Here is a 23,268-nt window from a genome sequence, read left to right on the forward strand (position 1 = left end):
GAGATCTGGAGACTGGCTAGGCCACTCCTGGACCTTGAAATGCTTCTTACGAAGCCACTCCTTCGTTGCCCGGGCGGTGTGTTTGGGATCATTGTCATGCTGAAAGACTCAGCCACGTTTCATCTTCAATGCCCTTGCTGATGGAAGGAGGTTTTCACTCAAAATCTCACGATACATGGCCCCATTCATTCTTTCCTTTACACGGATCAGTCGTACTGGTCCCTTTGCAGAAAAACAGCCCCAAAGCATGATGTTTCCACCCCCATGCTTCACAGTAGGTATGGTGTTCTTTGGATGCAACTCAGCATTCTTTGTCCTCCAAACACGACGAGTTGAGTTTTTACCAAAAAGTTATATTTTGGTTTCATCTGAACATATGACATTCTCCCAATCCTCTTCTGGATCATCCAAATGCACTCTAGCAAACTTCAGACGGGCCTGGACATGTACTGGCTTAAGCAGGGGGACACGTCTGGCACTGCAGGATTTGAGTCCCTGGCGGCATAGTGTGTTACTGATGGTAGGCTTTGTTACTTTGGTCCCAGCTCTCTGTAGGTCATTCACTAGGTCCCCCCGTGTGGTTCTGGGATTTTTGCTCACCGTTCTTGTGATAATTTTGACCCCACGGGGTGAGATCTTGCGTGGAGCCCCAGATCGAGGGAGATTATCAGTGGTCTTGTATGTCTTCCATTTCCAAATAATTGCTCCCACAGTTGATTTCTTCAAACCAAGCTGCTTACCTATTGCAGATTCAGTCTTCCCAGCCTGGTGCAGGTCTACAATTTTGTTTCTGGTGTCCTTTGACAGCTCTTTGGTCTTGGCCATAGTGGAGTTTGGAGTGTGACTGTTTGAGGTTGTGGACAGGTGTCTTTTATACTGATAACAAGTTCAAACAGGTGCCATTAATACAGGTAACGAGTGGAGGACAGAGGAGCCTCTTAAAGAAGAAGTTACAGGTCTGTGAGAGACAGCAAATCTGGCTTGTTTGTAGGTGACCAAATACTTATTTTCCACCATCATTTGCAAATAAATTCATAAAAAATCCTACAATGTGATTTTCTGGATTTTTTTTTCTCAATTTGTCTGTCATAGTTGACGTGTACCTATGATGAAGATTACAGGCCTCTCTCATCTTTTTAAGTGGGAGAACTTGCACAATTGGTGGCTGACTAAATACTTTTTTCCCCCACTGTACCTATTGAACTGTTACCTCCAACTGTTTGATCAAAAGTGAGTTTAGTAACTGTAACTTAGGGCAGAAACACTGAACCTCAACAAACCAATACCAGATGGGAAGAGGTGAATTAACAGGGTTTACGCAGCCCTAAATCTGTCCACTGTAAGCAGATCATTAATTATTGTGAGGAGTTTTTGTATATGGGGCAATGAGTAGGGCTGTGGCGGTCACGAAATTGTCAGCTGGTGATTGTCAAGCAAATAACTGCCGGTCTCATGGTAATTGACTGTTAATTAACTTAAACACATTTAGCATCTCCTGGCTTCCACGCACAGCCTACAAGCTACTGATGCAGACCTTTGGAACATCTACATTTAAAAAAGTCTAATAAATCCATGTAATATAAAGAAACATGATATGAAGAAAATGTAGTCTATTTCAGAAGAACAGAAAAGCATACTGAGTTGCCCTTATGTTAGGTCCTGATCTGGCTATGCCATATGGCTGGGGGCTACACTAGTTCATTTAGCAGACAAGATTTGCTTAGAATTCTGTGGCATTATTTTATATTATAAAGAATACAATTGAACAAAGCTGAATAAAATAGAAAGGATATTTTCTCCAAACGATGAGGGAGTGCGCACATGCGGCTATTCTGTGTTGAGTGGTTAACAAAGAAATAGGTACTCCTATATGCTTAATTTAGAGTTATTAATGTAACTTTAGTTGATCTACAAACGTTGGGCTATATGTTTTGATTTTTGATACACTAAGGATTTGAAAAAAGTCACTTGAAAGGCATGAGCTCTGCTTTGTTTTTTTTTGCGCAGACTGTACACACTTCATCAGTCTCTCATTCACAATTTGACAAGCACTTGATAATGCCTCGAATTTCCGGCGGCATCCCCTTTGTGTGGACGTAATGCACCCTAAAAAAATTCATGCCTTTTGCGGCCAGTGGCCGTTGTGCCCTGGGCTAAATGTAATAATTATAATTTCCTTCTCCCAGAGTGCTGCGTGCTCCAAAGCACCTCTTACTCACATGGCTCTCCATCACGTGATCGGGTCTTTATCACAGGCTACAAGTGAAGACAAACACATCAGGGAAGCAACTGCGCCCGTCCTTATCCAATTCTGAGGTACATATTGGAAGAACTGTCCACATTTACTTTTCGTCAGCCAACAAGATGAGTGGGACTAATGAACAGCAAAAGCAAAAGTTGACCTATTCTATTCTGTGCAATAAATAAATATTCCAAACATATCAAAGACAGTTGTGGGATGCGATAGATCCCAAATTAATACAACCACTAGCATCCCAAAAACTTTTTTACGCAATGAGGCTGACGCAACAGATCAGAACGTTTAGCTTAAAATGTTAATAAACTATTAGGCTATTTGTGATAAACATATAGGCCTATGGGCTAAGCTACGAGGTGCGCGACTATGATCCGAAAAAGTAGCCAAAAAAGGTATTGTTTCTTGCCTTAAGCTGGGCATCATTCACAAGTGATAATATATAATTCACAAGGGATAGGCTAATATTGTCACCCATCAGACTATTCTTGATTTAATCTTGTCTTTACATACACTAAATAATATATGTGTGAAATTTGTTTTGATTTAGAATGGACCATTATCATGCATCTGTCTCGAAACAGGGGCGAGGGAAAAAATACATGTAATCTATGCACTTAAATAGAGAATGGAGGACGCTTTTCCCGTGGTTAATTTTCATGCCTGCCAGGTAGGCAAAGTGTTTGATTAGATTTTCGATTACATTTGCATTGATAGAGTGACAATAGAGTGCTGAGTACCAGGCAGTTAGTAAGTTTGGTAGGCTACTAATGACCATCAGCAGCATCAGAGCTTGGAGAAGCCTAATCACCGTGACTAAACGGTCACGTGGAATTTGACTGCCTTCATGACTCATGACCGCCAGTGTGGCAGTAATACGGTCACCGCAACAGCCCTAGCAATGAGTGTCGAATTTAGTAAAGATAAAAATGAAATGCTATTTTGATACATGAGGCTTATTTGATCTAATAGAAGTTTCGTAATACTTAGGTTGTTACGAGTGTACAGATATACAGTGCCTTCGGAAAGTATTCGGACCCCTTGACTTTTTCCACATTTTGTTTTGTTACAGCCTTCTTCTAAAATTGATTTTTTTTTTTATATACTCAATCTACACACAATACTCCATAATGACAAACAAAAAACAGAAGAAATGTTTGCTAATTTATATATAAAAAGGAAATATCACATTTACATAAGTATTCAGACCCTTTACTCAGTACTTTGTTGGAGCACCTTTGGCAGTGATTACAGCCTCAAGGCTTCTTGGCATACCTGTATTTGGCGAGATTCTCCCATTCTTCTCTGCAGATCCTCTCAAGCTCTGTCAGGTTGAATGGGGAGCGTCGCTGCCCAGCTAATTTCAGGTCTCTCCAGAGATATTTGATAGGGTTCAAGTCCGAGCTCTGGCTGGGCCACTCAAGGACATTCAGAGACTTGTCCCAAAGCCTCTCCTGTGTTGTCTTGGCTGTGTGCTTAGGGTCGTTGTCCTGTTGGAAGGTGAACCTTTTCCCCAGTCAGAGGTCCTGAGCGCTCTGGAGCAGGTTTCCATCAAGGATCTCTCTGTACTTTGCTCCGTGCATCTTTCCCTCGATCCTGACTAGTCTCCCAGTCCCTGCCGCTGAAAAACATCCCCACATCATGATGCTGTCACCACCATGCTTCACCATAGGGACGGTGCCAGATTTCCTCCAGACGTGACGCTTGGTAATCAGGCCAAAGAGTTCAATCTTGGTTTCATCAGACCAGATAATCATGTTTCTCAAGGTCTGAGAGTCCTTTGGGTGCCTTTTGGCAAACTCCAAGCGGGCTGTCATGTGCCTTTTACTGAGGAGTGGCTTCCGTCTGGCCGCTCTACCATAAAGGCCTGATTGGTGGAGTGCTGCAGAGATGGTTGTCCTTCTGGAAGGTTCTCCCATCGCCACAGAGGAACTCTGGAGCTCTGTCAGAGTGACCATCGGGATCTTGGTCACCTCCCTGACCAAGGCCCTTCTCCCCCGATTGCTGTTTAGCCAGGTGGCCAGCTCTAGGAAGAGTCTTGGTGGTTCCAAACTTCTACATAATAAATTATACAAATTCAACTTCAATATCTACACATCAAAGTCAAAACCAAATACAAATTATATATCTCACTAACTTTTACCAAGACGGGTTAAGTTTTGTTTCTTGGTGCTAATCGTCAGAGATTCTACCTGCTCATTTGACCTATCAGTGGTTCTTGCCTGTAGGCCCCTCTCACCCTCGAAAATGTCTTTCTCCCCCTCTTCGCTCCACTGCCTGACAACAGTAATCACACTTCATCCCTAAAGATAACATACTCTAACTGTATGCATGCATGCACTCCCACACTCACAAGTTTTCAAGTCATGCTGAGATAGACTAACAGACCGATTTTCATGCAATGTGTCTTTATTAAGAATGTGCCTTGGAAGGATACAAGTATTTCTAGTGCCAGGTTTTCTTATCCATGTGATTTTGGTTGTACTTCTATACAATTGTCATACATCAATGAAAATCAACAACATGCCAATATCCACAGAGATTATAGTAGCCAATGGTAATACAAAGACTGCAAAGGCTAATTAACAAAGACTAGCAGACTACCTCTCCTGTCCACATTATAAGAGCTATAATGTTAACTCATAACAACTATGAAGACTCCACAATATATACGTTATCTTATCTGCAGAATAATATCAACTCTTGATAACAATTTTAACATCTAAATACTAACAGACGGGAAAAATGCCTAATACATTAATCAATACAGAAATTTTGCAGTAGGGTAGAAATTGCTGTTGATGGACTTTGAGGTCAAGGCATAGTAGTATCTAAATTAAAAGGTAGTCTCAGAGATGACAGATGCGTTAAGTAAACAGCGTAGTGGGTAAATTTCTGCAACAACTAAAGAGCGTTGAAGCGTGAGGCTCAACTTCTCTGCTGTTTTAGTTCTTTGGCTACCACTAACAGCCTAGAAACTAACCTGTGCACATGTGCAGATACTGTGTGTGACTGTGTGAGAGCGAAGCCTTGCATCTTGCTCATCTCAATGTTTGCGGTGCTGCTTGTGGCAACTTCCTTTCGTCTACCTTTAACTTAAAGTTCCAATTTAAGAGAATTACCAATCAAAAGTGTTTGGGCAACAGGAGTTGTGGGAATGAAAGGTAGATACTAATCAGAAATTAGGCTTGGATTAAAGGGTAGGTTCACTTTTTTTAATCCATCAATTTATTCACTTAATTGTGCCGTTGTTGATTGAACATTTTAAGTGCAGGGTAAAACATTTCTTTATTTTAGCCACCGCTAAACAAAAAAACTATAGGAGTAACAGGGGCATAATTTGCATGTTCGAAATTTGTGGATAAATCACTTCACGTAACTTCAAACCAAATCATTAAACACGTTACCATCCACAGTTACGACAGTAAAGTCATACCGTATTTAAAAAAAAAAAATCACTACAGCTGTGATGGAAACAGGAAGTTTCGGTACAATTTTATAAATGCAGACAGATAATAGGTTCGTTCGATGTGGTGGGATCTTTTTGTGTCGGTAAAATTAAATATGCGGTGGTAATACCTTATACAAATATTGATATAATAACCATCATATCGAAGTAAACTTGGAGTCACGTGATGATATGGTGTGTGGTCCTCCCACTACAACTCGGGGAAACCATGCAGTTTATTAGGCTACAGATTAAATAAACTATGAACTTCATAGGGTGGTGAAAGTTCACGGTGATGAGAATGACACCCCTTCCCAATAAATAGAGGGTCTTTTTCTGGTGACATGATGATCGATGCTTGACTGTCGTTTGAAAAATAAAAAATATTCTCGCTCTTATCCATAATAATCTCATGTAGAATAGCCTATCTGCACAGTCTACCTGCACTGTATGTGCGAGCTGTTGGCTAGAGCGCACATGCCAAGACCAGAGTAGGCACATTAGCTATTAAATGCAACAGTTTGTGACAAAAACTATCGGTAGAGTTAAAAATGCGATGGAAACACATTGAATTAAGCTTTAAAAATTAAATTGCGTACACTACATCATCACACACTGATTTTTATCCGCAGAAAGTCCGTGAAAAATCTGTCACCAAATGGTTGGAAACCTAGCTACTGACTTCATTTCAGTTGATTTGGCCACACCATTTTTACCATCAACAATGCCCCTTTTGCTTCCATTGTTTTCTGGTTAGCAGTGGCTAAAGTTAGCTGTGGCTATTTAAACAAATCTGAACCCTGCACATCAATTCCTGGATCAATCGGCAACACAATTAAGTGAATAAATCAATGCAAATGTCAAGTGAACTGAACCTTCCCTTTAATGTCCACCACTAGATACCCAGCATGGGGATCAGATACCCACTTGATTAAATCAGAAAGATAACAGATTATGTTCTCTGGGTCCCCATACACTAGATACCCAGGGTTCTTACCGTATTGCCAGTATCACCAAACTGAAGACTGGCAATTCATTTTATTGTGACCAGCCACAGCAGTGCAGTGACTATGTCATTTGGTAACCAAATAGCTATGCATGGACACACACCACGACCATCTGTCATCGACAGCGCCGTACTTCAAAAGCATAATCAGCATCAGATTATGAAACTTGTGGTTTAAAATCTGATTTTGCAAATGATCCTTTTTTACAAACATTATCAATAAGGTACAAGAAATAGCGTTTCACTGATTCACAATGACAGAACTTTAACAACTCATTGATGTTGTAAATAACCTGTTATGGTGGTTTGTTTTGAGGTTTTTCCACTTCTCGTCAGCAATGCTCTCATTCATTAACAGTCTAAAAGGCCCATCCTCAGTGTGGAAAATGGATATAAAGTAACTGAATTACATATTTTGTGTTCCTCCTGCCACCAATTTCGCATCCATTTCACCTTATTTTCAGGTCCTAAGCCAAACACATGGAGATATATATTGCGGTCACCAAAAGCTTTTAAGCACAATGGCACATCTTTCTTTTTTGGGCACAATTGTGTCCTTTACTTGGACTTTGCTTCGTGCCCAATAAATATTTATCCCTTCCATCTTCTCAGCAGTCAAGGGTGTTGGTGAGCGTCATTCCCTCCTGCCCTCGCTCTTAAATACAAAATGGCTAACAGTAGCCTGAAAGACAGGAAGGATATACACTGACTGAAACCAGAATATAAGCCTATTCAGAAATGAATGGGGAATTCTTCCTCAGAAATTAATTTATTCTTTGAGTTTCCAATGCAAGGCAAATCCCTCAAGCACCTTCATATACCGATGGGATTTTATGCCAAGCTGAATTTCTGATGTGTCTTTTCGTCAGGGCAATGAAGGATGGACTTAGCAGACATTTTGTTGGCCTCCAATGTGGTAGGTAGTCAAGCTGTGAAGCAATCCTCCCAGTTTATCTCACATTGATCACATCTCCTTTAAACAATCTCTTCAGTTGTTGTTGTCATCCTTTCTCAATACATCTCGTTTTGGTCTGTCTCTCTGATCATGGCCAGTGGTTGAGGTAATGGCGCCTTGTGAAGGACAGTGTTCAGTGTTGGTCAGAATACAAAGTAAGGAATTAGTCTGATCGTCTGTTTCCCCACTGCATGATTCATCATTGGAGAAGCCCAGACCAGTTTGTAGCAGAAGCGTCTTGCATATTGGTTTTTCATTAACAAAGGATTAGATAATATCAATTATAAAAGGTACGTAATATCAGGTGTATAATATTCATAGCATGTCCAGGTAATGACTACACAGTAAGAGAAGGTAAAAAGGAACCTTCAGCTAGATAGATCCTGTTTCCGGATATCCAACTGTTAGATCCTGTTTCACGGCAAGACGATACTCAGGATTTCACATTTACTAAAAAAAAGAAGGAACACATCAGCAGTTAGTCGAGCAATTTTTCATTCTGCCAGCTCAATATGTAAGTAGAAGCAAACAGAGCTACAGAGAACAGTTACATAATGTATAAAAAACGGCCACCGGCCCTTTAACTCCAGTTGCGTGTACAATATGCTAGTTTTAGTTCCAGTCGCTGCTCTCAGCGAGTTCATTAGGACATCTCTTTGGCTTAATAAGACCCGATGGGATGGAACTTTTTAAACATTCGAAAACAGCCAAAGTACTGTTGTTAAGCATTTTATTGAACTTTAGTGAACTAAACAATCCCACATGGGTAATTTCATTTGACTGAGCGACCCCGTTTACGGCTGTGTGAGTATGTTTGGAGTGAGCCAGTGGACACACACAAAAGTCCTGGGCCCAGTCTCCCAAAAGCATCTTAAGGCTAAGTATATTGTTAGAGCCTACGTAGGAGCATCATTAAATCTCTGAGCTGTTTACCAAAACTATTGTTACCAAAGCTGCACTTACATTTTTGTTATTTAGCAGACGCTCTTATCCAGAGCGATTTACAGGAGCAATTAGGATTAAGGGCCTTGCTCAAGGGCACATACAGATTTTTCACCTAGTCGGCTTGTGATTCCAAGCAGCGACCTTTCAGTTACTGGCCCAAAGCTCTTAACCGCTAGGCGTCCCACTTGAAAACGCTTGTTATTTACCGACTGCCTCAGACTGCTAAGTGAGTCGTTAGATGCATTTTTGCTCTTTCGCGTCACTTTATACACAGAAGATCTCCGCTAAACATAGAATCAAGCTGTTTATCTGTCTCTCTGTCAACATGACCACCGATAACTTCGGAACGAAGTTGACTACAAATACAAAGTTGCCAATGTCTTTGCAATTGTTACGAGCAAAGGATAAAGATAAGTGTCCAATGAAAACCGAGATAACTGCCTTAAAAAATAAACAGTATAGGCTACATAAGCGTATATATTAACATTTTTGTTTAAATCAATTTCATGTTCAGTCAACTGAGTTCTATTTAACTAAATGTAGGCTACACTTTCTGTAATCTTGGCCTCAACATATTTCATGATCTGCCAAATCTGTGATTTTGTGCATTAGAATAAGCCACCTCAATATTTGCAGCCATGTAGGTGATAACATCTCTCGGAGCTGATCCATCATCAGTATTGTGAAATAATTATAATGTTAAGGTAAGATTTGAATGGAGAAAGCTGATCGGAGAGCAGCGCTGCCTTTCCATCCTATCAGTATCGACACATGCTCCAACGACACACTTAGCGAACGTTCTTTCTGCGTGAAGTTTTGGGAAGCATGTTACATTTCCGGAAGTTGTCGGAACGATGTATCGTTAAAACACTCGTAAGCCTAAGTTCCATTACTATAGGCAAACTGGGCCCTGTTTGATGACTCTAAAATGCAGCCTTCCTTCCTCCCTGTAGATCAGGGCTGTCAAACTCATTCCATGGAGGACAGTGTCTGCTCATTTTTGTTATTGCCTTTTAGTTAGTCTCCAATGAAGACCTAGACGACCACATGAGGGGAGTTCCTAACTAATGAGTGATCTTAATTTATCAATCAAGTACAAGGGAGGGGTGTAAACCCGCAGACACTTGGCCATTCATGGAATGAGTTTGACACCTGTGCTGTAAATGACCAATGATATTTAAGTGATTGGATGATTAGATAAGTGAAATCAAAGTGATCGCCCTATTGCTTCTGTGAAGGACATCAAACCCTCATAAGTCCCATAGGCCCCTGAGACCAAGTCCATGCATTAGCTCTGGGAGCTAACACAAGTCTTCAGGTCTCAGGCATGGTTACTCATCACACAAGCGTAATTAACAGAACCCTTTTTGCTACACTTTCACTAATCCAAATCAGACCTCAAGGAAGGAAGGAGGATTGCATTTCAAGTCATCGAACAGTGCCAGCCAAGGGATTTATTGTAAAGGCTTTGAGATTTCTGGCAGGATTCTTTAAATGAATAGAGCAGGGCCCGTATTCATAGTCTTGAGAAGGAGTGCTGATCTAGGATCAGTTGTCTTAAAGATCAAAGACAAAACAGATTCTCGATCAGCACTCCTACTCCGACTCTTTATGAATACAAGCCAACAGAGGTTGGCCAACTGTGATACTCACTCGCCAGGTTTACGATGCAGGCAATGATGATGACTGTCCCTCCTATCAGTGACACTGTAGAGAGCATCCTGGCGACACGACCCAATCGGCGGGCTCCATCCAGGTTGCCCTGCTCCAGACTGTTCTTGGACTAGGAGAGGAGGAAGGAAGAGGTTGGTTAGTTATGGACTGCTTAAAGGGCCAGTGCAGTCAAAAACATTATTTTCCTGTGTTTTATATACACTACATGACCAAAAGTATGTAGACACCTGTCCGTCGAACATCTCATTCCATTATCATGGGCATTAATATGGAGTTTAACTGACTTGTTGGAAAGGTGGTATGCTATGACGGTGCCACGTTGAAAGTCACTGAGCTCTTCAGTAAGGCCATTCTACTGCAAATGTTTGTGTGCATGGCTGTGTGCTTGATTTTACACCCTTCAGCAACGGGTATGGCTGAAATAGACAAATCCACTAATTTGAAGGGGTGTCCACATACAGTTGTATATACAGCGCATTCGGAAAGTATTCAGACCCTTTATTCTGAAATTGATTAAATTGTTTTTTTCCTTAATCTACACACAATGCCCCATAATGACAAAGCAAAAACAGGTCTTTAAAAATGTATGCAAATAAAAAACAAATTACTGAAATATCACATTTACATAAGTATTCAGACCCTTTACTCAGTACTTTGTTGAAGTACCTTTGACAGTGATTACAGCCTCGATTATTCTTGGGTATGACGCTACAAGCTTGGCACACCTGTATTTGGGGAGTTCCTCCCATTCTTCTCTGCAGATCCTCTCAAGCTCTGTCAGTTTGGATGGGGAGCGTTGCTGCACAGCTATTTTCAGGTCTCTCCAGAGATGTTAGATCCGGTTCAAGTCCGGCCTCTGGCTGGGCCACTCAAGGACATTCAGAGACTTGTCCCGAAGCCACTCCTGCGATGTCTTGGCTGTGGGCTTAGGTTCATTGTCCTGTTGGAAGGCGAACCTTTGCCCCATTCTGAGGTCCTGAGCGCTCTGGAGCAGGTTTTCATCAAGGATCTCTGTACTCTGCTCCGCTCATCGTTCCTTCGATCCGGACTAGTCTCCCAGTCCCTGCTTCTGAAAAACAGCCCCACAGCATGATGCTGCCACAACCATGCTTCACCGTAGGGATGGGCCAAGTTTCCTCCAGACGTGACTCTTGGCATTCAGGCCAAAGAGTTCAACCTTGGTGTCATCAGACCAGGGAATCTTGTTTCTCATGGTCTGAGAGTCCTTTAGGTGCCTTTTGGCAAACTCCAAGCGGGCTGACATATGCCTTTCCCTGAGGAGTGGCTTCCGTCTGGCCACACTAACAAAGACCTGATTGGTAGAGTGCTGCAGAGATGGTTGTCCTTCTGGAAGGTTCTCCCATCTCCACAGAGGAACTCTGGAGCTCTGTCAGAGAGACCATCGGGTTCTTGGTCACCTCCCTTACCAAGGCACTTCTCCCCCGATTGCTCAGTTTGGCCGGGCGGCCAGCTCTAGGAAGAGTCTTGGTGGTTCCAAACTTAAGAATAATGGAGGCCACTGTGTTCTTGGGGACCTTCAATGCTGCAGAATTTTTTTGGTACCTTCCCCAGATCTGTGCCTCGACACGATCCTGTCTTGGAGCTCTACGGACAATTCCTTCGACCTCATGGCTTGGGTTTTGCTCTGACATGCACTGTCAACTGTGGGTTCCTTATATAGACAGGTGTGTGCCTTTCCAAAACATGATCAATCAATTGAATTTACCTCAGGTAGACCCCAATCAAGTTGTAGAAACATCTCAAGTATGATCAATGGAAACAGGATGCACCGGAGCTCAATTTCGAGTTTCATAGCAAAGGGTCTGAATACTTGTGTAATAAGGTATCCCTTTTTTTACGTTTGCAAAAAATTCTAAAAACCAGTTTTCGCTTTGTCGTTATGGGGTATTGAGTGTAGATTGATGAGGATAAAAAAATTGTTTAATCAATTTTAGAATAAGGCTGTAACGTAACAAAATGTGGAAAAAGGGAAGGGGTCTGAATACTGTATATTTCCACACTATGAGGTTGGAATAATATCGTGAAATTGTGAAAATGAATGATAATGCCCTTTTAGTGTAAGAGCTGTTTGAAAAGACCACCTGACATTTCAGCCTGTTTTGGTGGGATGGAGTTGTGGCTTTCCATGGTGACCATGCTGTAAATTAGTTAATAGACCAATAAGAAAAATGATTCCAAACCTCTGCCAATAACAGCTATTTTCCAGCTTTCACCTGCCCACTCAGACCACTCCCAGATAGCTCTAGTAAACAACTTGCTTGAGAAATTGCACTTTGCTGAGAAGCTATTTTTGTTTCTTTTTGACCAGAAAGGTACTTAATTGTTACCCAGAAATGGTTTGATAGAGATTAAAACAGATGCATTGGACCTTTAAAACTAACAGCACAAGGTATTCTGAAGCCAAACACAAAGCTGGTAGCCTGGTCCCAGATCGGTTTGTGTGCTCTTGCCAACTCCTATGGTCATGAAATAGCATGACAATGACCAGAGGTTGGCTATACAGCACAAACAGATCTGGGACCAGGCTACAAAGCTGGTGCTAACCGTCAATAACAACACTGCAGTCTAAGACGAATAGAAGTAGTTTCTGATGAATATGAAACCACAAGCATAAAGGCAACGGTCTTCAAAGCTCTACTAAAAATAGTATTTAGCAAACATTGCACAACATTGTAGATACTTTGACACAAAAATGTGACAGAAAGAGGAACAGTGGTTTAGCGGTAATCCTGCAGTTCAATCCCCGGTCCTGCCACTCCCTTACCGTGCTATATCCTTCTTACCAATCTACATTTCTAACCTGTCAAAAGAAAGAGGCTTACCATAACAGAGTAGACAAACCCCACAATGTTGATTGGCCAGACAGGGCAGAAGCAAGCCAGCACGGCCAGTATTAGGTAGTCTTTGGGCTTGGCTCTGTCGATGGGCGGGTTGGTGGCAATGCTGGAGTGGCGTGAGATGGAGGGCCGCGGGGAGAAGGCGGTGTAGCCGATGGAACCGGCACGACTCCCCTTCCGGGTCTTGCTGTTGTGGGGGTGATGGGAGTAAGAAATGGACTGCTGCCTTCTGGGCGGTGAGGAGATGACTGGGGAGGTGGTGTCAGCAGGGGCTGGGAGGATACCATTACCTAGAGAGGGGGGGGGATGAAAAGCATCAGTAAACGATTGAACTAGTGTCCCCTGAGCACTAGTAGGCCAGAATCGTAAGTTAAATGGATTTGACATTCCCCAAACCAACCGTCCAAGCAAGCGTATGCAGCACAACTGTCCTGGATTCCGCAGGCACACCATTAACTTAAATGAGTCCGAGCATAAAAAGCTTGGGCTGTGTGGTCTAGTGGTTAGTGCCGCAGACCCTGGCACAAAATACCAGAATCGGCATGGGGTCGAATCCGACCCAGTGCCCTTCTGACTTGCAACTCTCCTTACTTTCCTGTCTTCTCTCCACTATCCTATGCACCAATAAAATATGTAAGGAGTGGGACTGCGCCACTGCCTAAAAATGTTCTCAGGCTTACTGTTCTCCATTTTCTCGTTGATCACAATGACCAGTTCCCCTGCCTTGGTTTGGCTCAGGCAGGGCCCAAAGCTGGTGGTGGTGCTATGGATCTCTTGTTCCTCCATCTCTGGTGGGGACTTGACAGTCACAGCGATGATGGGAGCTTGGCTTGACAACGATGCATCTTGGTCCAATAGTGACGGCTGTTCCTCGCATGGCCAAATGGCGGTGGCTGGGTTCATGTTTGTATTCAGAGCCATGTTGATAACAAAGGACTTTGCTTGTGGGCTTCTGCTTACCTTCTATACACCTGGGGGGTAGACAAAAAGGTTGAACAATGACAAACAAAACCTGCTTACCAACTATTGTTTACACTCTGTTCAGAGCAATTTGGGATTTTACTTATTGAATCCATACTCACTGGCATATGAGCGCACAGTATAATCATAACCTCCTTTAGTATCCCCGGGGACTTGGGGTCTGACCAGAAATTCTGACCAGTTCTTTTCAATGCTCCGCTTATGTAATAGTACATTTAACAGGAAAGGCTATGAGGCCAAACAGCTATTTTAAACAACGATCTGGACCTTTGCAGCTCAGGGGAGAATTATCCCAAAAAAATAAACAAATGTAAAAATGTATAATAAAAAAATGTAGGCATCAATTTATTATTCAATACAAAAAGGTATAAAAAGGCAGATGGGTCACGTTTTATTTTAAAGAATGCTAATAATATTATTGGCAAAAGGGTTTTGTGCAGGTGTGCACAGACCTGCTAGTATTTCTTGATGTGTACATAACCACTATCTGAGCACAATGGGGCATATGATTGCAGGCTATTTAGCACAGAATAATGGGACAAAAAATTAAAATAGGTAACATAAGGTTACAGGGACAAAGCCACAGGGAAGAGTGGAGACATATGGAAGGAGTGAAAGGGGAGGGGGATTATACATCTACAATTATGGGCTATAGCCTTGGACACACGTAACCTATTTGAAGGAATAGGCGAAATATAAAAAGCAAACGTTTACCAAAGGCAATGACTGTGGCAAAAAATAAAAATAAAATAAAAACACGATGCACATGCAGCAATGTAGGCTTGCATGAAAACATTAAAAAAAACGGGATAGGACACAAGTAGCCAAATTCTCAATTCAAAGCGGTTATCACGACCTATTGGCATTCTACACAAGCATATTTAGGATAACAGCATAAGCAAATTGCCGATGGTGAAATATTATAAACTCACCTTTAATCCAACTGATTCTTCAAAATACCCGAAATGACCCGTGATTTTGCATGACAGTATTTTCATAAGCGAACCAATTGCATTCAGCGATTAATTATTCGTTACAGCCTTCAGTATGGCTGCATGCGCAACTCTTTAGTATGTTCCCCAAATACGCGCATCTCTTTTGTATTATTCTGGAAGACGTGTACAGTACAGTACTGAATTACGTGATGGAGCGCCCTTTCGAAGTGCTGCGCCTCGGGGGTGGGGAGGGTGCAGAGAATGTGGATCAGATAAGAGGGGGAACGCGTGAAATGAATACACTGAAATCAACCCAGCCTTCGTGCAGTGGGAGGGATGGATGGACGGCGCAGCATCCGACAGAAACGCATCCTTTCTCCCCCCACTCGAGCGCTGAAACATTAATTTAATTTCCGAATGCCACATTTACGTGATAAAACGATTGCCAACTGTTTATTTCAACACCTTCCCATATTAAGGTAGGTGTAATAATTAGGGTTATCAAAATGGAGATATCCTTCCACGTGTTCTGCTACTGTCATATTTCACCAATGGTCATATTATTTCGAAGTGTTGTTGGCTATACATTTTTACAAGTAAGCCACATCATTGAACAACAACACATACCATTAATATGGCAAATCGATAAAAGTAGAGACGTTTATTGAACGGCAATATTGCGCCATCGGCTGGAATAGCGCAAATACTACAAAAACATATTAAAATAAAACAAGAACAAATATCACATTCTCGTGAAATATAATAAAAAGTAATCCTAGTAAACGCTTGCAGACCTACTCATATAAGAGGTGTACACACACACATACAGTGGGGAGAACAAGTATTTGATACACTGCCGATTTTGCAGGTTTTCCTACTTACAAAGCATGTAGAGGTCTGTCATTTTTATCATAGGTACACTTCAACTGTGAGAGACGGAATCTAAAGCAAAAATCCAGAAAATCACATTGTATGATTTTTAAGTAATTCATTTGCATTTTATTGCATGACATAAGTATTTGATCACCTACCAACCAGTAAGAATTCCGGCTCTCACAGACCTGTTAGTTTTTCTTTAAGAAGCCCTCCTGTTCTCCACTCATTACCTGTTTGAACTCGTTACCTGTATAAAAGACACCTGTCCACACACTCAAACAGACAGACTCCAACCTCTCCACAATGGCCAAGACCAGAGAGCTGTGTAAGGACATCAGGGATAAAATTGTAGACCTGCACAAGGCTGGGATGGGCTACAGGACAATAGGCAAGCAGCTTGGTGAGAAGGCAACAACTGTTGGCGCAATTATTAGAAAATGGAAGAAGTTCAAGATGACGGTCAAACAGTTGAAGTGTACCTATGATAAAAATTACAGACCTCTACATGCTTTGTAAGTAGGAAAACCTGCAAAATCGGCAGTGTATCAAATACTTGTTCTCCCCACTGTATCACCTCATACAGTTCTAAATGCAGAGTCAGAGTGGTATATAATCATTACAGAAAATGTAACAAAAACATTTTTTAAAATGGTTACAGAGAAAATAAAATGGCAAAATATTGGAAGGCCAGGAAGAGCAGACAAAGACCAGATAGCAGAATCACTTCCCCATCATGCTGAGAATGTTGGCCTGTGAATGAAAAGAGAAAACAGTCAGGCACCATCAAAGCCTTGTTTAAGGCTTTATTCTTTAAATGGACCAAGAGGACACCTGAAGCCTAATGGCCAAACGATAGTTAACGCCTGGGTTGTAATCATTAGTGTAATGTACACTGTAGCAAAACGCTTCGCAGTGGAAAACGAAAACAAGCGTTCAGGTAGTCCCTCACGTTTTGGACCGTTTGTTTCAGTTTTATTCCTAGTGAATACAACCCTGGGCATATCTTACACCTGGGCCATTCAAGTCTGCTACAGCAGTGTTTTAAGGTGTTCCACAAATACTCCAGAGAACATTGGGTTTTCAATCCATTGGGTTATCACTACAATTCATGCTTAAAAATCCATCAAAAGGACTTCCCAGCTAACAACAAACATTCCCACAACTTTAGAGAACGTTCCCTTAAGTCTCAATAGGTCATTACCTAATGGTTTCATAGGAATGTTCCAGTGCTGTGCAAGGACTGTTTCCAAGAAACCATTCCCTAAATATCAAACAGAACCTACCCAGAACGTGGTTACCATGTTCTCAGAATATTCAGTATTAATGTTCTAGATATGCCTCATTGGAACTTTGCAAGAATATTCCAGTGTAGTTTTCTGAGGGTTAGGATAATATTTCATCAACATCACACCAAACACACACAGAACATGGTTTCCATGTTCTCAGAATATAAGATATTAATGCTCTAGACACGTTTCATGGGAACGTTGCAAAAACATTCCTGTGTCCAAAGACGTTTAAAACATAGGATGTTCTGTCATGGTCCCCTGGATGTTTTTGTCTAGTTCCCAGTTTGTTCCGGGGACATCCCTAAAGACGTTTTTAGGCCATCGCCTGATGGTCCCAAAGAAATGTCACCCCCCCCAAAAAAAAATGACTTGTTTCTTCACACACCACACCTTGTTACTATTGCCGAGCACATTAGGGCCCTAATTGGTGAACCACGGATCCATTTACAGCTCTTTGTCAGTTGGCAAGGTTACGGACACCCACACCCAAACACAAACAGTGCTTTTACCATACAATGTTTTCAACTTACACACTTGACATACATCATTCCATTGTGCATGTTCATTTATTCAGTAATTATTATTCAACATGTCCTCACCTGGGATTTGAACTCGCAACCTCTTGGTTCACAGCATTCCGATCTTCCTGCTATGCCACCATGTCTGTGTCTAGTTGTCTAATGTTGGTGGTGCATATTCCTCCGTTTTAATGTTACTCCTTTTTATTGAGTGTACTTTTAACAGAGCTGAGATTTACTTTGAATTGCAAAGTGTACCAATATAGGTGAAATCAGTTATTGACACAGACATGGTGGCGTAGCAGAAAAATACTTGTTTTAGAGATTACTAATGTTACGGTCCCCAAAACAACAATATTTTTTTATACATGTAATTTAAAATACTGTAGAGTTTCATTCATTCCTATGGAGGACTGCTCCTACTGGGGAGTGCCAATTTGGCCGACTGGTGGCTTCAAAGCATCGCAAAGGCCAATACATAGCATCAGCAACCCAATGTTGAAAGCACTGTTTGTGTGTGTGTCCCTAACCTTGCCAACAGACAGAGCTGTGAATGGATCACTGGTTCACCAATCAGGGCCTTGATGGGCCCGGCAACAGTAACATGGGGTAATGTGTAATGAAACAAGTTTTTCTATTGGAACCATCAGGTGACACCCAAATATCTTCTTTAGGGACATCCCCGGAAGAATCCGCAAACTAGACAAAAACCTCCATGGGGCAATGACAGAATGCCCTATGCTTTAAACGTCCTTGGACACAGGAATGTTATTGCAACGTTCTAATAAAATGTGTCTAGAACATTATCTCATATTTGGAGAACATGGCTACCATGTTCTGTGTATGTTTGGTATGATGTTGATGGAATAACCCTAGCCCTCAGAAAACTGGACACGAATGTTCTTGCAACGTCTCATGAAACGTGCCTAGAAAATTAAAATGGGATATTTTGAGAACAATTTTGTTTGACATTAAAGGGATTCTCCGGTACTTTTGTATACTTTTTAGCCAATAGTTCTGAAAGTAGAGCTCACGAGGCAAAAGTGGTTCCAGAAAATTGCGTACTACGTCATATGTGCAGATATATTGCACAATGTTATTGCTCTCGCTCTGCTCTGGGTGAATCATGTGCATCTTGCTAGCTGTCACTCATATGGCTGAAGCTCATTGGTTGAACTCTACTTGCTAGGGGGCTGGCCCACGTGTGGGGAAAATGGAGCAGCACAGCATCCAGAAAAACAGTTGCATTCAAACTAGGGATTTTGTGGCCAATTGAAGTAAAACAGTAATTCAGCCCATGGATTATGCATGTATGAACTACACATTGACACATCCTGCCCAAAGCGGGACGTTTCAAAAATACTTAGCATTTATTTAAGAAAATGTGCTCCTAACTCTAACACCAAAACATGCTAAATAGGTTCTCAGAAGGTTTTTGCTAACATTGCTCTAATGTTCCCATAACTAACGGAAAACTGAACACTCAAACATCAGGGGAACATTACAAAAACCGTCTCTGTCCCTAGAATTGTTAGCTGAGATAGCAGCGACGCCCGGCAGCATTAGACTGAATTCTACAATAGATTTCTCACCATTTCTCTTATTTACTGAAGACTGACTGGAGCATAAGCCATGTTCATACCCTGACACTATCAGTAAGACTTCCTGTTCACAAGTGTTGGGGCATTTTATTTTTTTAAGTGTTACATTTTGTTGCAAACATCTATACAATGTTACATTTTCAAACCAAAACATCAAAAGGCAAGACAACGGAATGATTGTTTTTTCAGATTACCATACCACAATGAAAGATGAGAAAAGAGTATAGAGACTACACCAGATCTATTCTATGGACTCTGCTTGTCAGTCTTACTTTAATGAAGGAGGAGAGTCTTTTGGCTGTGATTCCCTCGATTTTGGTTAGATCCTCCAGCTGGAATAGAGAGGGATATTGGCATTAGAACCAGAATGAATGAAATGCAAGTTAATTGTATGTACAGTGCATTCGGAAAGTATTCAGACCCCTTGTCTTTTTCCACATTTTGTTACGTTACAGCATTATTCTTAAAATGGATTAAATAAAACATTTGTCAATCTATAAATAATACCCCATAATGAAAGCGAAAACAGGTTTCTAGAAATGTTTGCAAATGTATTAAAAATAAAAAGCAGAAATACCTTATTTACATACGTATTCAGACCCTTTGCGATTAGACTCGAAATTGAGCTCATGTGCACCCTGTTTCCATTGATCATCCTTGAGATGTTTCTACAACTTGATTGGAGTCCACCTGTGATAAATTCAATTGATTGGACATTATTTGGAAAGGCACACACCTGTCTATAGAAAAGGTCCCAAAGTTGACAGTGCGTGTCAGAGCAAAAACCAAGCCATGAGGTTGAAGGAATTGTCCGTAGAGCTCCGAGACAGGATTGTGTTGAGGCACAGATCTGGGGAAGGGTACGAAAAAATTTCTGCAGCATTGAAGGTCCCCAAGAACACAGTGGCCTCATTCTTAAATGGAAGAAGTTTGAAACCACCAGGACTCTTCCTAGAGCTGGCTGCCCGGCCAAACTGAGCAATCGGGGGGAGAAGGGCCTTGGTCAGGGAGGTGACAATGGTCACTCTGACAGAGCTCCAGACTTCCTCTGTGGAGATGGGAGAACCTTCCAGAAGGACAACCATCTCTGCAGCACCCAACCAAATCAGGCCTTTATGGTAGAGTGGCCAGACGGAAACAACTCCTCAGTAAAAGGCACCTAAAGGACTCTCAGACCACAAGAAACAAGATTCTCTGGTCTGATGAAAACAAGAGTGAACTCTTTGGCCTGAATGCCAAGCATCACGTCTAGAGGAAACCTGGCACCATCCTTACGGTGAAACATGGTATTGGCAGCATCATGCTGTGGGGTTGTTTTTCAGAAGCAGGGACTGGGAGACTAGTCAGGATCGTGGGAAAGATGAACGGAGCAAAGTACAGAGAGATCCTTGATGAAAACCTGCTCCACAGCGCTCAGGACCTCAGACTGGGGCGAAGGTTCACCTTCCAACAGGACAACAACCCTAAGCACACAGCCAAGACAACGCAGGAGTGGCTTCGGGACAAGTCTCTGAATGTCCTTGAGTGGCCCAGCCAGAGCCCTGACTTGAACTCGATCGAACATCTCTGGAGAGACCTGAAAATAGCTGTGCAGCGACGCTCCCCATCCAACCTGACAGAGCTTGAGAGGATCTGCAGAGAAGAATCTCCCCAAATACAGGTGTGCCAAGCTTGTAGCATCATACCCAGGAAGATTCGAGGCTGTAATCGCTGCCAAAGGAGCTTCAACAAAGTACTGAGTAAAGGGTCTGAATACTAATGTAAATGTCATATTTCCTTTTTTATACATTTGTAAAATATGGTTTTTGATTTGTCATTATGGGTTATTGTGTGTAGATTGAGGGGGAAAAAAACAATTTAATAAATGTTCAAATAAGGCTGTAGCGTAACAAAATGTGGAAAAAGTCAAGGGGTCTGAATACTGTGTGTGTGTGTGTTCGGAAAGTATTCTGACCCCTTGACTTTTTCAACTCGTGACTTTTATTGAAAATAGCTATGATCCGCTTTATATCTTAATGTAATGACATGAAAAACATTTGCTGATTATTTTCAATGACTTATCAATAGCTGTAGCAAGTTGTCCAGTGTAGGAAATCCTCACTGGTATGCTAGTTGATAGAAAGACCCATTACCAGAATGCTGACAACATTTGCACAAAATAATAGCGAAAGCACAGACGCTGTTAGCTAAATGCTAACGGGCGAAAACGAACAATCTAATTGCAAAGACAGGCATATCCAGCTCATAAAGTTATACAAGCATAGCTAGTAGCTACCAAATATTATTTTCTGTGAGTGTGGACATTTACAAGCGAAAGTGAACAAGATAAATTGTGCAAATGAACAAAGTTGTAATGCATGCTTTTCTGAAGGAAGAGCAGCATGTGTACACGGAGCAGAGAGGGGAAGAACGGAGGAGAAAAAAAAATGCTAGTACGAAGCACAGGGGAAAAAATGGGCAACTGTACAGATAACTAATCCACAGGTCTTTGACTTCTGGCAGAAAGCCATTCTAAGATATGATGGAACATTTTTTGTAGTGAATTGCATACAAGTGTAACTTCACCTCATGTGCGCAGCACACAGAGACTTGCCAAAAGATATAGAACGCTTTGGACTCACCAGCTCCCGCTTTCTCCCGTTGTGCAATTTACAATCAAACACGTGACTCCCTCAACAATTCTGGGGAACTAAGGTAAGCTTTATAATGTAAAATAATGTGACAAGTGAAATGAAGAACGCAATCTGCTTCATCTCCTAAGGGATTGCACAAGTTGACTGCAGATATTAACTTAAAAGGATCTACAAATATTCAAATGTATTGAAAAACATCAAATAAATAGTTTGGACGGTATTGAAAAACCATCCCGTGGCTTTTTCTAAATACCCCGGTATATGGTATTTACGGTATACAGCCGAAGCCTAGTGACAGTAACCAAAGGATAATCAAAAACCTGTGTGTACACACCCAAAAGATACAATGCTTATCTAGAGGCAACACAAGTGTAAATCAAGTAAAACAAACAGCTTGTGACAGCAAGTAAGCACGACATTCTCAAAACCCCTTTGGTTCCATTGCACTTAAATGTATATTAAACCTAGGACTCACATGCCACAAAATGCCCCATGCAATGCCCCTTATAACTATTGTCTGATCCGTTTATGTTGTGTTTGAACCGTCTGTGATGCTGGTGTCACTGGTATTAGATGTTCTTACTTTTTACAGTGTAACTGGGTGCCTTGAAAGGACGGCGCTTCAAATAAAATGCCTTGTTATCATTCTGATGAAGGCCAAGATGGCAAGATGGCCGAAACATTGGTCTCAATAAAGGATTTGGCAAGAGCTACGCCTGTTCCCCCCCACTATCATTAAAAACATTTAAACAAAAATTGTCTAGCTGTAAAAGCCTAAACTTAATATGGGCCCAAACAACACAGACCTGGGTGAACGCTCCTTGAATCTCCCTCCAGCCCAGGATGAGCTTGGCCTTCTTGTCCCCAATCTGCTGCAGGCCCTTCAGGTCTTTGAGGGACCCGGAGTTGAGCACCTGCAGGATCTTGTGTCGGGACTGGTCCAGCACCGACTTGTCCAAGTGAGACTCCCAGCCGGCGTCCTTCACATTCTCTTTTCCCTCCGGGACCTGAGAGCGAGAGAAGGTGGAGGACAGAATGAAAGAGACATGTATATATCAGTAATTTTTTTAACCTACATATTACAGTGCACACTGACAAGGGACAAAGGGTTGAGAACAGCTGTTTAATATTGCATTGTGAGAGATAATGTTATGTGGCTTTGTTCCAATAGTCACACTAGCATTACCACTTAGCATCAATCAATGTATTGGGTGTGCATGCTAAGAGGTAGGCTAGTGTGGTTATTGGAATGAAGCCAGTTTCATTTTACATAGTCAAACATTGATGCCGTTGCT

At 41.7% G+C, this 23,268-nt stretch overlaps 2 protein-coding genes across 2 annotated transcripts in view; both read right to left on the reverse strand.

Moving 5' to 3' along the window:
- Nucleotides 1–4,641: 4,641 nt before the first annotated feature.
- prrt2 (proline-rich transmembrane protein 2) lies at nucleotides 4,642–15,931 on the reverse strand. Its single transcript, XM_041884571.2, has 5 exons — nucleotides 15,054–15,931; nucleotides 13,821–14,111; nucleotides 13,126–13,430; nucleotides 10,262–10,391; nucleotides 4,642–8,113 (listed from the first exon to the last, which is right to left on the reverse strand). The coding sequence occupies exons 2-5, from the start codon at nucleotides 14,059–14,061 to the stop codon at nucleotides 8,097–8,099; spliced, it is 693 nt and encodes a 230-aa protein (XP_041740505.1). The 5' UTR covers nucleotides 14,062–14,111; nucleotides 15,054–15,931; the 3' UTR covers nucleotides 4,642–8,096.
- Nucleotides 15,932–16,431: 500 nt separating this feature from the next.
- The window catches only part of kif22 (kinesin family member 22), a 28,469-nt gene continuing 21,632 nt past the window's right edge, over nucleotides 16,432–23,268 (reverse strand). The window contains exons 11-13 of the mRNA XM_041884578.2: nucleotides 22,780–22,980; nucleotides 19,613–19,672; nucleotides 16,432–16,682 (exon numbers count right to left, since the gene is read on the reverse strand). Coding sequence (XP_041740512.2) covers nucleotides 16,653–16,682; nucleotides 19,613–19,672; nucleotides 22,780–22,980 — 291 coding nt within the window. The 3' untranslated portion in view covers nucleotides 16,432–16,652. The remainder of the gene's footprint in view (nucleotides 16,683–19,612; nucleotides 19,673–22,779; nucleotides 22,981–23,268) is intronic.

The sequence above is a fragment of the Coregonus clupeaformis genome, chromosome 1 (assembly GCF_020615455.1).
Source record: "Coregonus clupeaformis isolate EN_2021a chromosome 1, ASM2061545v1, whole genome shotgun sequence".
In the NCBI taxonomy this organism is placed as follows: Eukaryota; Metazoa; Chordata; class Actinopteri; order Salmoniformes; family Salmonidae; genus Coregonus; species Coregonus clupeaformis.

Bases quoted from the DNA above. Each gene is read 5' to 3' on its own strand.
- prrt2 (XM_041884571.2), bottom strand. From the start codon at position 14,061: ATGGCTCTGAATACAAACATGAACCCAGCCACCGCCATTTGGCCATGC. The intron at 13,431-13,820 runs GTAAGCCTGAGA...CCCCCTCTCTAG, and splicing joins CAACGAGAAAATGGAGAACA to GTAATGGTATCCTCCCAGCC. The intron at 10,392-13,125 runs GTAAGCCTCTTT...CTCCTCTCCTAG, and splicing joins GGTTTGTCTACTCTGTTATG to TCCAAGAACAGTCTGGAGCA.